At 47.6% G+C, this 15495-nt stretch overlaps 5 protein-coding genes across 5 annotated transcripts, besides 2 other annotated features; 1 reads left to right on the top strand and 4 right to left on the bottom strand.

Annotated features, from left to right (window-relative positions):
- Nucleotides 1–1352: 1352 nt before the first annotated feature.
- On the bottom strand, nt 1353–2528 carry Tb10.70.0350 (serine/threonine protein phosphatase 2b catalytic subunit A2, putative; the record flags this gene model as incomplete). Its single annotated transcript, XM_817795.1, has 1 exon — nt 1353–2528. The coding sequence occupies one exon, from the start codon at nt 2526–2528 to the stop codon at nt 1353–1355; it is 1176 nt and encodes a 391-aa protein (XP_822888.1).
- Nucleotides 2529–2779: 251 nt separating this feature from the next.
- Tb10.70.0360 (hypothetical protein, conserved) lies at nt 2780–3694 on the bottom strand (the record flags this gene model as incomplete). The annotated part of the gene is made up of 1 exon (XM_817794.1): nt 2780–3694. One exon carries the CDS (start codon nt 3692–3694, stop codon nt 2780–2782), a length of 915 nt encoding a protein of 304 aa, XP_822887.1.
- Nucleotides 3695–4041: 347 nt separating this feature from the next.
- On the bottom strand, nt 4042–4779 carry Tb10.70.0370 (phosphomannomutase, putative; the record flags this gene model as incomplete). Its single annotated transcript, XM_817793.1, has 1 exon — nt 4042–4779. The coding sequence occupies one exon, from the start codon at nt 4777–4779 to the stop codon at nt 4042–4044; it is 738 nt and encodes a 245-aa protein (XP_822886.1).
- A 435-nt stretch (nt 4780–5214) lies between these two features.
- Nucleotides 5215–5235: a microsatellite.
- A 1862-nt stretch (nt 5236–7097) lies between these two features.
- Tb10.70.0380 (hypothetical protein) lies at nt 7098–7475 on the bottom strand (the record flags this gene model as incomplete). Its single annotated transcript, XM_817792.1, has 1 exon — nt 7098–7475. The coding sequence occupies one exon, from the start codon at nt 7473–7475 to the stop codon at nt 7098–7100; it is 378 nt and encodes a 125-aa protein (XP_822885.1).
- Nucleotides 7476–10527: 3052 nt separating this feature from the next.
- Nucleotides 10528–10564: a microsatellite.
- A 1771-nt stretch (nt 10565–12335) lies between these two features.
- Nucleotides 12336–12872, top strand: Tb10.70.0410 (hypothetical protein; the record flags this gene model as incomplete). The annotated part of the gene is made up of 1 exon (XM_817791.1): nt 12336–12872. The coding sequence occupies one exon, from the start codon at nt 12336–12338 to the stop codon at nt 12870–12872; it is 537 nt and encodes a 178-aa protein (XP_822884.1).
- Between the last annotated feature and the right edge of the window lie 2623 nt (nt 12873–15495).

Genomic DNA, 15495 nt, shown 5'->3' with positions numbered 1-15495 from the left:
GCAACCGAATGAACCTACGGCATCTGTACATAACAAAATTATGCAGCTTCCAGTGGAATCTTCCCACAGCGTGTTGCACACTTCTGGAAACGTCAACTTCGAATCTATTGTCTTTACCTACACAGGAAACATATATCTTGATGCCGAACGCTCTCGTTCAAGCCCATCCACAAGCGTATATTTAACGAAGAGGTGCTCGAAACGTTTTTGCCGAGGGTCGATACGGCAGGAATTGGGTCCACGTGTTTCTTTCTTGCGCAGTACAACATATCACACGAGCACTCACATACTCGTGGTGATTTAAGCGGAGTTACAAACCTTACTGCTGTCATTGCACATGCTGAATGCAGTGGTAAATCACTCATTTCATAACCGGTCCGGTCAAAAGAGAAAACACAGACCTCCTCCTCTCATATTTGGTAAAATCGGACATCACTCCAGGGAACAACGGTAACTCCGTCGCTATCTCGATGATCAGTCGGCATCGGCACCCTTTGACATCTACAGATGTTCAATAAGTTGAGTGTTAACGATGAAAAGAAGGCATTCAATGTCCCGTTCCCGCATACCCCAGAAGCGATATCCCCGCTCTCCGCTGTACGAGTAAATGCCGCACAGATCACACTTGCAACAACGTAGGCGCCCTCGTAAAAGGCACGCATAGAAGCGTGCTCCCAGCGGCAACCGCATAAAATCACACATCCCGGTATTTCGGTCTCTGGTAGAAGAAGTTACTATATTCAAATCTTCCGGACGTATGATTAATTCTCCAAATATTCAAGATGATTCCATACACGTACACTTTTGATCAAAGAACGAATTAAAAGTCAAAAAAAGTATTAATGACTGCCTCATGGCAGTTGGTACAGCAATCATATACTCAATACCAAAGCAGAACGTCTATAAACATCACCAGCTGTTTCCCTGTTCGCAACACTCATAATAAACCTCATAACAGTGATCTGCTCCAAGGGGATCCCCCGATTAAATCCTTTTTTTTTTTCACAATTGTTGGTTCCATACGGCGACGGAATGATGCAATGTTTTGGCCGCTGGCGCAGGAACACCTAATGAGGACTCATGAAAATGCGCCACAGGCGATTATAGGGCAGCTTTCCCCTCTGTGTCTTGCTCTTTACGACCCTGGCTGAGTTGAGAGGACTTGAAAGAATTTTAAACTAAATACTAACCCACACCTAAATACAACGGAGCGGTGTTAAAATCAAAAATGCGAGATAAAAGAAAGAAGCTTATATGTGCGTATATATACCCTCTCGCTGCTGGCACTCGTAGGCATAGAACGGAAAGGGGGTCGACAATGTAAGTTCTACAAACAGGAAACTTGAGTCTCATCATGCTCCCTCACACGAAATGATGGAAGCAAATATGTCGCGAACACTATCCAACAGGTAAGAGAATGACCATTCAAATGCGTTAAGATGCTTTGGGAGAACATAAGGATGAGGCGAGCAACAAAACTGCTTTATACCTATTTGTTTCCCCTCAAGAATGAGGACTGCACCCTTGTTGTGCAAGTTATCACAGTAATTAGGGGCAGAAAAAACGGACATCATGCACGGAAAATTGGAAACACTGTTGAACCTATACAACTTATAACCATCATCTTGAACCTCATGGCTACGTACGACGCAAAGAAGACCATTCGTCAACAAAAAGTGCTTTACACTATGATAGTTAAACAAATAACTGCAACCTCTCTGCTCGTTGTCAAGAAAGCATGGCGCCGTACCGTACGATGGGCCATTTCCAGGGGTGTAATAATCATCTCTAGAACCTTCGCAAACTGACGACGGATTCTCTACATCCCAAAACGGATCAGACCATAATAAATCACACATAGCCCCTTTCGACGGGGGTTCCCGAAATCGATAAATTAAGCGAATATTGTCAACACTCGTAACGTCAGGTGAAAGACCTCCATGTACACAAAAATACTGATTGTTTACAACAGCTGCCAGTGGAAGACAATCAAACGCTGTCATAATGGCTTCGTAAACATCGTCATTATATTTCTTCAGACACTCTCCCCGAAAATCGAAAATATTCGACATAAAACGGCATTCATGGTTTCCACGAAGCAAAAATACACAACTCGGGTGGGTTAGTTTCGCCGCAAGCAAAAGGAGTATACACTCGGTGCTAAAAAAACATGAGTCAATATAATTACCTAGAAACAAATACGTTTTTGCCCTACTGAACATATTACCTATAAATATAATTTTTGCTAAATCGTAGAACTGTCCCCGAACGTCGCCGACGACTACAACCGAAGGATCAGCAATCCTCAGGACGTTGGGTTCCGTACGAAGTACACTTGATGCATTTTGAATTATGTTGAGTGCATCGTGCTTGCTCAAACGTCCTTGCCGAAGAAAATGAACAAGCATTACCTCAAGATTAACTTTTCCTTTGCCATCGATTAACGCCTCACGCTTCGCCTCACACCATAGAGGAGGGGGGATCCGGGGACCCCCCTCGTCTTCCCCGGCCTTTAGTATAGGCAGCATAGCGGAAACAATATCTTACTACTATCCTCACGGATGTAAAATCCCTTCCGGTCGTCAACCTAGAGTACGGAAAATATCAGTAGAAACAATATATAAAGGGCATAAAATTTATCAGGGGGGAAATAGTTGATCGGATACTCCAACACCGTCACGCAAAACAAAACAACTACCACGTCACTGCGCTGTAAGTGCAATTGCATGCAAAAAAACCTTTAAGGGGGAGAAACACGAGTTGCTGACTCAGAACGCCACTAAATGAATGTCGTAGCGGACATTACGATAGTTTTAAGTATTTCTTGATCAACGACCAAATTGTCGGCAAACTCCCGGAATGTGACAGACACACGACGGTTTTTAACATCCTCACGCCGTATGCCATGCATCCATTCGTAGCGGCTTACACCGGTTAGCAGAAAAAAAGCACCACGTGGGACAAACACGGTCACTGCGACCTCATCAGCGCTCACAAATGTTAAAGTAACGTCATCCAACAAGTTAAGACCACCAATGCGGTCACCCCATAGCCACGTGTCGTCGATGTGAGGATCCAAACAACTACACTCAGCCGTATATTCCAAAACTGATACTTCCACAATACAATATTCCCTCATCGTTTGTTCTGCAACAAAGGACCGGACCCTGTCCAGAGTCGTTTTCATCTGATGCGGCAAGGCTCGGAAATCACCCACCTTCAACTTCCGTTTCTTAAAATTGGCCTTAGGCCCGTACTCCTGTTTCCTCCTTCCGCTTTGTGAAACTTTCCAGGCAGCAAAGGGGGCTGGATTATCAAAGAATGCCACCAGGTACTCTTCTTCATTAGGAGAAACAAACCCTGGTTGGATCGTTAATCCGGATAGTTCGATATCAGTTCGCGCGATAAAACCTTTGTGATCTCCGCAGCACTTTAGTACTCCACCAGCCGTTTCAAAAACGGTCCTACATGCGCAGCACATAGAAAGCAGACTAGGTCCCACGCAAGCGAAGGAGCATGAGGACATTCGCTGGTCAGTATATTGCCGTAGAACGACATCAGATGCGTTTGCGAGTGAAACGTGCCGCCTGACTATAGACTGTGCACGATCTGAATCTATGCAGTGCTGGCAAAAACGTATACCAGTGCAGCGGCACTCCCCTCCTCCAAACGGTCCTGCGGGAGGGTGATCCATTATCGCTGCCTCAATTTCTTCGGTCGATAAGGGCGAAAGAGAATAGTTACTCTAGTGAATATTTTAAAGCATCCCGCTACATATGGTTTGGAAAGACACTTGATTGAATATGAACAGCACAGTCCACCACCAAAAAGAAGGGATGTGTCTCCATGAACTAGGAAATATAAAATCAAAAAAGGTAAACCGCATCCACAAACTTCGGTACACTCAATGTGCCATGGTTCTTCCTGGATGCTAAAAGAAAACGGTGCCAAAGCAATTGAGTTCCATCCCATCAGAAACCAACGGTAAGTAAGGGTGTTTGTACGTTGTCTTCGAAAAAACTGTGAAGAAAGCCTGGTAGCTTACTTCATGGCAATTATTTTTTCCACCTCTGCAATGGTATCTTTGTAGGAAGTAACTTTGTGCCCAATAGTCCGCTTGTCCGTGTAAATTTCGTAGTCATTTCCACCTTCTTGGGTCTTATCGCCAAAAAAGTGGATCTCCTCGAAGTCGTCTTCAACAAACTGCAAACAATAGGTTTTGTCCCAGCCTACTGGAAAGACATCAAAGCTTATCTGTCCACCAATAGAGTATTTCAGCCCAAAATCGGGGAAGCTATTCTCCAGCTCCGCAATTAAGCTTGCACGGACTCTGTGTTCGTTATCATAAACTTCAAATTCATCTCTCTCAGCCTGGGAGCAGTTGCGTCCTATCGGCGAAACGTTTATCATACCATTCCTATATTCGACAAATGTGCCCCTCTGGACCGGAATATCAAGGTCAGCAATAAGCCGCAGCGTTTTCTTAACAAATTTTACAATGCGGTCGTTTCCAAGTGCATTCAACAAACTTTGCCGATGAATCTCTAATCCATTCCGGTACGCCAGTAGACCATTTTCTGCAAATACGTAATCGAACTGAGTGAGGACGTCACGTCCGAGTTGCTCAACCTGCTTTGCAAAGTCAGATCCTCCAACTGTACCCACACAAAACCCTGCACCCCGCGCTCGCTTTATCAAAGCCCTCATTTCGTCCGTTTGGCAAAGTCGAGGAGGGGTTAGCGTTCCGTCAACGTCAAAGAGTAAAAGAACTCTTTTCATAGCGTGTGGCTTTGTTATCAAAATGAAGCGGCAAAGGAACAAGAACTGATGTAAATACCTACTTCATGCATGGGGAAAGTAACGATGACGATGCAAATGGCTCCACATACATACCAAGAGTGATGATATCCATTAAAATGAAGAGAAAATAGTCCATTTAAAAAATGAAAAGATGGTTGAAGAAATGAGAGGCAGTGCCACCAAACCACAAAGACAAAGGACACTTCTACACAAGGCATCCCAGGTGATTCATGGAAAGTTTCCCCGCACCATTATCTGAACATCCAACAACAGGAATCGGTGACGGAGCACATACGCAGTAGCGGCTCAGAACAATCTAGTTGTCGCCCACCTCGTGGACACACGCGAAGATATTACTAAACTCTTAAACAAAGCGACTGCGAACTTACATCCACGTTCCCCCCCCCAAAAAAAAGAGAGAGAGAGAGAGAGAGATTGTCAGACACAACACAGGTGTACAGCTTCCACCGGTAAACATTGATTCGAGGGCCAGTATCTTTAACATCGCAACAGAAAGACCACAGCACTTCAGCCGGATGCCATTCTACAGTATCCGCAACCAACCTCTTCTCACGAAGACTGTGAATACTAAGCGAGTGGGCGCCAACGTTGAACAGTACAGAGTAAAAGGACCCTCTTGGGAGGCCTTTAAAAAAAGCTCCATTGAGCAACAGCGATAAACCCAGATCACCCACACGCGACAGAAGTCCCTTCCCGCGGTCTTATCGCTAGGACTGTCCGAGCATACGACAAGGAGGAACCCACCCACTTCCGCCAACGTAGCTCCAGGCCGCGTGGACCGAACAACTCGAAACAAACCGTCTTTTACGCGCCCACTAGGAGTCAAGAACACGTCCGCCGGCGCTGCTGATGCTCGCACCTAAAACGAGGAGAGGCATAGATAATCACCCCCCCCCCCCCAAAAAAAAAAAAAAACATGCAGTCTACCACCTACCACTGTGACGACCGCGAAACGTAGGAAAAAACAATCGCACCTAAGACGCTCATGCCCAAAGAGGCAGCCACAACATGTTTACATTAGGGAAGTCCTCAGACAGGCGCGCACCCCAACAGCGTACTGCAAACCGCTGCCTTCTCTAGCGATGGGCTGTGGCACTCTCAAAGAGATGTCGGGATGCGCCGGTCTCACCTTGCTCTTTACAAAACCGGCAGCAATATCACCTTCCTGATGTCCCACCGGCAGCCCACGGATTAGTAATGGCCGGCTGCTCCCTCATCACTTTCCGGGCAAACAACTGAGGGGGTACTTCCATGGCACCTTGGACGTGCGCGGCGAGCATAGGTCAGCTAGCGTTTCGGTGAAAAGAAAAGGGGCCGGCAGAGTCCACATGCTGCAGCCCACGTAGTGGTGTCCCCGCCCCCGCGCCCAGGACCCTTGCCTCCTAGAATTTTTTTTAAAAAAATGCACCGAGCAGAGCCCTAACTTTATCACGAAAAACGACCAAATCTCTTTGTAGCAGGCGCCGCTCTAACTCAATTTGGAGTCCCCATGGGGGAAAAATAAAACAAAAAGCAGCATCTGCGACAAAACATCAAACACAGCGACAAGGGCCTCAGTATTGACGCAGCTTCCCTTTCTGTCAGACGAGCAGCTCGGCAAAAGCCCAGGCACAGGGCCTGTCAGTTCCAGGTTGACGGCCACCTGGGACGCTGGGACGCGCGACCTCCATCGGTTGATACCTCACCTTCACACCGTCACCCCTCCAAGTACTCAATTCAATAGTGTCAGTTGTCATGTCCCGGCCGAGGCGAACCTACCGGCATTCTCGGTGTCAGCTCTCCAAAACCCCTCCAGAAACGGGAAAGCTCTCACCGCTACGCTTCCTAGCGACTCGCCCCTCAAGCGTTGTTCCTGCAGCGGGCCGAAAACTGAGTGTGACCCCTCCGACTTTCTGCTACAACGAGTCCGGTTGCCCATCCCTTTATACAAAGTGTTCCCTCCTTATTTTGCAACCTCCAGGGCCATAACAGGCGCCATTCCGGTGGCCCCCACGTACACCATCACGAAGAGAAGAGAAGTGGGCGCGTATGTATTGAAAAAAGAGAAGGTTAGCAAGATCGGCTTACTACCCGAAGGGCCCCCGTCGTTGTGCGGGGATGTTTTGGTAGTGGAGTGGGACATATGCCTCGATAACAATAAAAGGCACTCGAAACCCTTCGTACTCCTTGGGTCCCTTCCCCCACGAGGATGTGTTGCCGCATCACTTCCTCAGGGATATGAAGCAAATAGGCATAGCTATGCATGAACGCTCTGTTATTGTACCCTTAAACTTCTTCTAAAACCTGTCACCGGAGATGGGTGTCTCGAGTGTTGATTCGCGCGAATTTGTCCACGCAAGAACCCACCTTGCAGGATCCCTCAAAATCACCCTTACCCCCGTTAAATTCCCCCACGGAAAAATAGCGATAACTGAACAGTTCCGCGATCCAACTCTGCAGGAACAGAGGTAAGCACTAACGGCTCCAACTTCCAACCCTTTGGAGCGGGATAAAGATGTCCCTTCACGCAGAGGGAGTGATTTCGTCGTCCTTCGGTATGCGGAAAATATGTGAAACATTGAAGGCATATGGGAGCGTGTAAAATGTGGCCATGCGCGTGCCATTAGTTCAGGCAGCAGCGTGACCCTCTCGAGGTGCTGCCTCGTTAGAAACATGACCCTCCAATCCGCATCGCACAGCGACAATCAAGTCATACTCTTCGATGCCCGCGTAAGCTCTGAGGGGGCGCCGATATCATGTCTATGAGTGCTATTTCCATGGAACGGTGCCGGCTTACCAACTCTAAACCGTGCTATAAAAGAGTAAAAGCGACCGAAGCGATTGGGGACTGCGGAAATATCCACAGCCGTACAGACACACACAGTTGTAGCTATTATTCATGATGGAACGATCGGGGCAAAGATCATCGGACGGGACAATACCAAAAGCCCTTCTTCCGGGACAAAAAGTTGTCCGAAATGGGAAGGAGGGAAAATGTCTCCACAAACGAATACCAAACGGAACCACTTTTTGCTGCAGAAGCGAACACCTTTATACGTCACTTCTCGATTCCCAACGGTGCCGAAAGTGACCCCGCAACACTGAAATATGGAAAAAAATAAACCAAAAAGTCAGCAGGCGAATTGTATCCTGCTCACCAAGAGCCTCCGTATGAGAGTCACGCCAAAGGAAAGGAGAAGAGAAGCAATCACTCTATAACTCCGAAGACCTCCGGAAGATCAAGTTCCAATCTGTCCCCTGTCCCACATGGCACTCTCACTGCAATGCCGCCCGAAGGATATGGTAGAAAATTGTGGGAACATGTAGTCAGCGGTGAAACGGTAAAGGTCCCGGCAGGTTTCTTGCCATACCATCCTCCCTATCATCTATTCCGAAACACTTCAAGCAGTGGGATAAAACAGGGGTGCACAACAAATTCGTAAACTTGGTCAAGAAAACTCACTCACCCCCTGCACGACATCCTTCCAAATAGAACAGGTTACCGCCGCCCACTAAGGTAAACCGCTTTCCCAAGAAGAAAACCCCAACGGAAGATAGACACATCTCACGACACCCGACCCTCCACTGTTAGTGGCCACAGTGATCTTCCTTCCTCTTTCCAGCAAAAGCGGCAAGACACAGGTTCCAGTCTCAACGTGGCGTCTTCAAAAGCGGCCGAACAATGAGGAGCGGGGACGCGGAGACCGCAACGGAGGGGGTTGAACACTACGGATACGTTGGGGCTCCACCGTTGCTCCGACACTCGGTGGCCGCAGATTAAAACCGACCCTGTCTTCCCTTCGTTGAAATATTGATGATCTGTTGTTAGTTTTACCTACTCCTACAGATGAAGAGCACGGTGGTGAACACAAACTGACATGGTCACACTCTCCATTGTTCCAAGCATGCATCACACGAATACATGCACACAGCATGTGGATATACGATATCACGTGATGACGCAGAACTTTCAAAGCATCAACAGCGTATACCACACACCATAGAGAGAGATAGTCATGCCTTTCTGATCTTTTCTTTTTTCACCCAATCCGTCATTCCACATCATTTTTCCCATTAGAACACGATGGTATAGAGTAATAATGTGAGGTAAAGCAGATACATATGATGTGAGAAGGAGAGCTGTGACTGTAGTTTCATTCGAAGGAAGAGTTAACAAATAACATATACAGTAGCCACACTTCCCATATTGTGTACATAACGCCTCATGGTATATTATGTGCAGGGGAACTAAGCCGATATAACACACTTTTAGTCACCATAGGAAATGCATTCTCACATCTTGAATAGTATCGAACACTAGGGAAATCTCCGCATAATTATATGCCCTGTTTGTGTAAAGTGTATAATACCAGACTCTCGAACACTACCCATGGTGCCTCGAACAGATCTTGGCGTAGTGTTCGAGAGAGCTCCGTATAACGTAAGGGTATTTTTTAGTCTCACACTGTGACGCTCGCATTCCACTACAGGTTCTGGTTTCTCACTGGAGTAAAACAAAAAATCAACCTTGAGGGATGGGGGCAAGAGACGAAGCTGAACGCAGCACTACCTACAGAACCTTTGCTCCAGTCAAGCGACGCCAAAAAAAGATTCCGATTGCAAGTGGAGAGGGGCTGTTCGCAAACTACCGGACGGCCAACAAGAAGGGTCCAACGCTGACTCAGGAGGAGTCTGACCGCTCGCGGAGTTCCACGGAGAGGCTCTGGCGTTTTTATGATTGGATGACTCGACAAGTCGATGAGTCTGAAGTTCAGTTCAAAGAAAGTGACCAAGGGGTTGCTCCGCATTTGAGGAATAGGACCAAAGGAACGATGACCCACACGCTATCACATGCAAGAGGAGGGAGCCATCGTGCCCATACCGTAGAGAGGCATTGGCCACCCAATGTGTTGCAGCGACGCACGTTTACTGGAAACGCGGTGCAGCTGTAATGAAGCGCTGCACTAGATAAGATGATGTTCGCAATTTGGACTGGTACACCAACTCGCACCTAACCCTAACTCTAAACTATGGCTTTGGAACTCAGTCAAACCCTAAAGACTAATCAGTATATCTCCGGTTTCCATTGCAACGCTCCTCCGAAGGCGGGTGGGCAAGAAATGGATTGGCCAAGAGACAACTGGTGCTACCTTCCTGAGGTGACATTTCGCAGTGTATGTTTTTGAAGTAGACAGCCAGTGGGTCAATGGTACAAACAAGGTGACGGCCCGCCATAGCCAAACAGAAATCTTTTTTCTCCTCAGCACTGGTTGAAACGTCTTTTTTTTGTAGGAGGGGCGGTGGTAAGTAGTTTGCTGTGTTGTCGGATTTGTGAATTTCAACCAGGGACTAAGAAAACGTTCCCATTATGAATCGTGTAATATCCCCGAGACGTTGATCAGTTCACCCCCCCCCCCAAAAAAAAAGACAGAAACCAAAGAAAATGTAGGGAGTGAGTCCCAACTTTCGTGTAAACCACCCTGCTTTCAGACGCGCATTGTAATACTGTACCAAGCCCACTGCAACGCTGACGCCAAATTTACTTTTCTACGCCCAAAGGAGGACTAGTTTTACGATAAAACACAACGCAGTCACGCTCGGCTCACTGAGTCACATCGATACTAAGTGCGGTCACCTATGCACCGAGAATAACATGCTATCAACCGTGATGACGGCTACGATTCCATAACAAACTATCCCTAGAACTGGGGGCTCTAGGGCGGTTTCCACACACACACACACACACACACACACACACACACACCTGACCCGTACTTACATTCAAGCCCTCTAATTTATTGTTGGACGCTTTCACTCTCGAGACGTCGCAGCTGCGTTTTGTGATCTGAGAACATGTAAGTCGACGCTGCTTTGAAGGGTGTCACTCGATACACGTGTGTGCCGGAAATGGTCTCTCCATGTGAAGGAAATGTAATGACAACAATGTACGTAAAGAGAAATTCTTTCACATGCCCCTGCGTCCGGGATCAAGAAGTCTTCCCCACCACTACGGACTGGAGAGCGGGGCGCCACGGAGGGTTCTGTTAAGGAAGAGACTGCCGCAATTTCCCCCTGTGCTCGCCAAAACACACACCTTGGCTGAAACCTCCTTCACGTGAGAGGTGCATTCCAGTCTACGCAACGGAGTTGCAGCAACTGCCGCTGCTCCCTCTAGTTTTGTCCGCAAAAAAAGGCGGTAGGGGTCCTTTAACCCGGTACAACTGAATTCGGCATGGTGGATATCGGAGAGATTTCAAAAGTTATCTGGCGCGCGCAGTAACAGTCTGGTCAGTCTGGCGGTGCCCGCCGTTGGGTGTTCTCGTTTTGTGGACGGCATTGTGACCCCTCCATCCGGCGCCGGCGAAAAAAAATAAATAAATAGTCGTTTGCACCTGAGTCGGCCGTACCTCAGCAGCACAGTCAAAAAGATAAGGAATGGTCGTGCACAGGGGGATAAAATACGCGATCTTACTGCCGGAGCCAAAAGGGTCCCGCTCGACATCTGTTGCGATGTGCTCCTAACGTTTCTCGACTGCTGTCTGCGTGAAAACGATCAATCAACGGATTTACAAAAAACATTTTCCGCAACACAGCGCAGGCATGTGTACGAGCTTCTCATTTAGCTTAGGGTGATGGACTGTAAGTGCCTGACCCGAATCTGTCCTGGCCGACGGCCCGATGCAGTTGTATTTTTCCCTCAGGGACTGACGAGTGGAAAACGGCGTCCCAGCGCTACGCCGTTGACCCAAAAGCTGTGCAATACAGGGTCCCGAGCACAGCAGTGTCCTCTTGGTGGCTAGCGTTGCCTGCTCATGGTCTCCTCCGGAAAGAGTGTCTGGCGGACCATTCGCACTGCGTCAAGGAGTTTTCTTACCCAACGCTTGCCCGCTACCCGCCGTCCCGGTGAATGGTCCAAGTAGTGCCTGCGACAGGAAGAGCGCACAAGCACCGGACCAGGAAAGGGGCCCGCTCCCAGCATCGGAGAGGATAATGTCCGGAAGCAGGGAAAGTCAAATAAGGTTTGGCCGTTCGCGCGGCTTCATTCGCAGTTCTCAGAGCTGTGCGTGCGGGCGCATGCGTTTTGGGCTTCCGCTTTTCTCTGTGTATAGTGAGCGTGGGGGTGGGGCTTTTTGCATAATTCTTTTCCCTACTTCTCCGTGTTAGTGTTCGTCGAGGCCGCTACATTGCAAGGCGCCACAGTGGTTCAGCCGCCGTGGGCCACAGTTGTTTCCGCATGTCGGCGGTTATGATTCTAAGCAAGGGGGTACTATTTACACAAGGTTTCCCCATAAACTGCTGCCCGAAAATGCGTTTGTTCGGGCGGCGCGCGAGTTACACGTCGGGGCCCCCTTTGTAGTCAATTTATTTTCGGCCGCTTTTACCACTTGGAGCGATGGGGACGCCAGAGGGACCCTTCACCGAGGGAACACCCGTAGCGGCAGCTTTCGCTGGAGATCCCCCCGCGATGATGTTGAGTATGCATTTCGCAAGTGTATGATGTGACACGGTGTGGCACGGGGCGTCGGTGTATTGGTATGGGGTGCGCACCTCTTGTTTCTGGCCTGAGGGCGTCTGTCCAGAAAATCTCGGAGCCGGGGGCGAGGGGTTGCTCGAAAGGGTCATGCAGGACGCGATTACGTAGTACTGGCCCCTGCTGTGTCGAATCTTTTTTTTTTTGGACGGTTTGGGGAGTTGGCGGGTCGTGTTGTGACTCTAGGCTGGCGGCGATTGTGAGCCTTTTGCCTTTACAGTGGCAAGTTTGTGGATTAACATGTTTTTTAAGCGGCGTCATTATTTGCAGACGCGGTGGCACTGGGTACATTACCACCCGGGGCTTGATTGTTTGTTGGCGTCACACCCGGGTTTATCAACATGTCGTTGGTTGGTGTGGAAGCAATTTGACGCAACCGCTGAAGGTATTGAGCCATCATGCACGACAAAGAGTTTTGAACCGGAGTCGATGTATACCTGCGCATATGGGCGGAGATGTGGTATTCGTTTTGCTGTTGCGAGAAGCTACCTGCAGTTGCATTAAAAAAAGGAAAAAAACATATAAGGGGCGCTTTCAGTAACTGGGTTAGTGGTTTTTTCTTGTAATTTCCCCTTTCTGTTGCGTTTGTCAACGAGTGTTCTCTTTTGTTTACAGGGATTACTTCCGCCTGACTTTAAGTTCTCATAAATGTCGTGTTGCGCATCCGTTCGGCCGCAGCTTGTGGTGCCATGACGTCTTGCTTCCCTAGGGGAATTTAACGCTGTAGGTTACTACTGTTTAAAACAGACGCATCTTCATGTGCATGTACGTGTGCCGTTTTTCGTTGAAATGCTCTGAAACGTCTCGAAAAAGGGAGTTATGATGGCTGCACGTGTAGTAGCGCTAGTTAAGTTGCATTGCCCTTGCACAACACGCCATTATTATGTATACACTCTTTTGTGCTCACTGTTAACTGTTGCATTGTTTATTCATTTTTACTAACTGGCGTAATTAAAGTGACTATATATGTGTGAGTTTATGCCAGTTTCAGTTGCCCTGTTTCGTGTCGGCGTCACGGCTGTGAATGCCTTTTGATATACGGCCTGGTGGATAATTCGGCCGACCTCTTTTTCGCGAGTTTGCCAAGGGTTCGTTATCGGTGTGCCAGCCGTTGACGCCCATGGGGGTTATGAAAATGATTGTCTTTCGGTGAAACTGTTGAAATACGCACTTTGTATATCAATAGTGTTCGGATTAACGACTCGAGTTTTTCCTGTTCGACTCGAGGAGAATCGGGCGGACGAATCTCTGAATGTGTGTGCAACCGCGATTTCCCTTCCGTTACCGATTGTTTATGTTGTGCCGCGCGAATTATCTTTAGATTGATTTTGACTCGCTTGTTTCTCATAGATAAGTACCGTGAATCCTATATATTAGCTGTTTTTCTCTTCCGATGTGCCGCATGATTATGCTGCTTCGTTGATTGGCCACTCTTAACGGTATCGAGATACACATCTGGATACCTATCTGCCCTTAGTAGTCATCTTTGGTGGTATTAACTTTTCTGGATTATATGTATCACACTTTCTCTCTTACTGTGGGCGTCTCGAGACACATGCCTCTTTTCTTCCTCTGTGTGTTGGAAAGTGGACCGTTTTGAAAGGTGGTGTAGCGTACTCTTACTTATTTGGTCCGACCATTGTTGAAAATTCATTGTAGGAACATTATGCTGGGTCGTCGGTTCTTACTTGGCAAAGTGGTCCTTAATCTGGAGGGGGAATTGTACAACCGGTATTCCCGCCCATGCGCAAATATGTTTTGGCGGTTAGATGTGTGTGTACCGCTGCTTGTAAATCGTGCAGTAATCAGTCGATCCCAGTCTACCAGTATGCAGCTTAATACTGACCTTGACAGCGGACCCAAAATTCCCCACTGTCTAAATGGCTGACATTCCTTTGCTGTTTTTCTATTCAGGTTGAATCCCACGGTGTGCATATGCCTGTAAGTATGTGAAGATCGAGTAGACATGCCGCATCCCCAGTCTCCTCCCTGCACGTCGGTACGTTTTTTTTTGCTAGCTTGTAGCCGATATTCTTTTCGATCCGCACTTTCCCTCGATTTTGCCGCAAGCCTACGGCACGGAGGGAATTTTAGCTCTATTTCCCCCTACCCTGTGGTACGTTTGAGCCGAATGCTTTCCCTGACCGGCCGTAATGCACTTTTTTCTTGCTTTTAGTGAATTGGGGAAAGTCGTGGAGAAAATCCACTAGCCAACTCTTTCCCTTTCTTATTGTATTTTTGTCATAGCTTTAACTTATTCTTAAATAGGTGAGATTCACTGCGCTTTTGTGCGTTTGTTTATATCGTCACGGATAACATAATAGCCCTCTTTTGATTTTCACCGAACAGCGGCTCTGGGAAGGGTGAACTCCCGGAACCATACATGTAAGGTGTGTAAACATCGTTCATGTGTTGTTGCGGAGGGTTGGCCGTACGTGCGAGGATGTTTGTCAAAATTTCGTGTTGGAAGGTTTTAAAATGCCTTTCTATGTGATAGAAAAGTTGAAGATATGCTTACCACAACCACTGTTTCCAACATTTATTCTTCCCTTTCGCTCGATTCTTCATGAATAAGGGATTAGTTATACTCGCTGAAAATTATTTTAATGTTTTGAAGGGGAAAGAGATGGTTGAGGTTCCTTTGGTTACATGGTTTTTTTTAATTTTCGCTTTCCAATCTGTGTAAATATCAGCCGATTTTGCAGAGTTTGTGGACACAATATCCCATTAGTCTGTTGACTGTGGTTTGTTACACGTATGGGCGACAGGCCGCTCCAGCGCTGATGAAGAAGACAAACAACCCTTCCCCCGTCTACCCGATGTGCTGAACCTGGTAATGCGTTGTGCTGAGTTCCCCGAACCTGGCCACCAGCTGCTCATATTTTTTAATTACTTAAGCTCTACGAATTGGTTCATCGTACGTATGTATCGGTGCGATTGTGCTGGTATCTTTTTCCTTCCATTCTGTGAGGCAACCGGTGCAATATGTGTTTCTAAGGAAGTGCTACACGCCACGATCGTGTTTCCCCCCTTGCCTTTTAATCTTTACACTTACAATCCATTTATTGTACCTTGACCCTTATGCTATATTGCGTTTTTTATTTTGAAACACTAAGGCTTTTTTGATTTGGTGTTAATGGGTTCAGTGTTTTGTTTGGAGGGGT

Source organism: Trypanosoma brucei, chromosome 10, assembly GCF_000002445.2.
Source record: "Trypanosoma brucei brucei TREU927 chromosome 10, whole genome shotgun sequence".
Lineage (NCBI taxonomy): Eukaryota > Euglenozoa > Kinetoplastea > Trypanosomatida > Trypanosomatidae > Trypanosoma > Trypanosoma brucei.
Note: the sequence above shows the minus strand (reverse complement) of the source record. Positions and strands in the feature narration are given on the sequence as shown.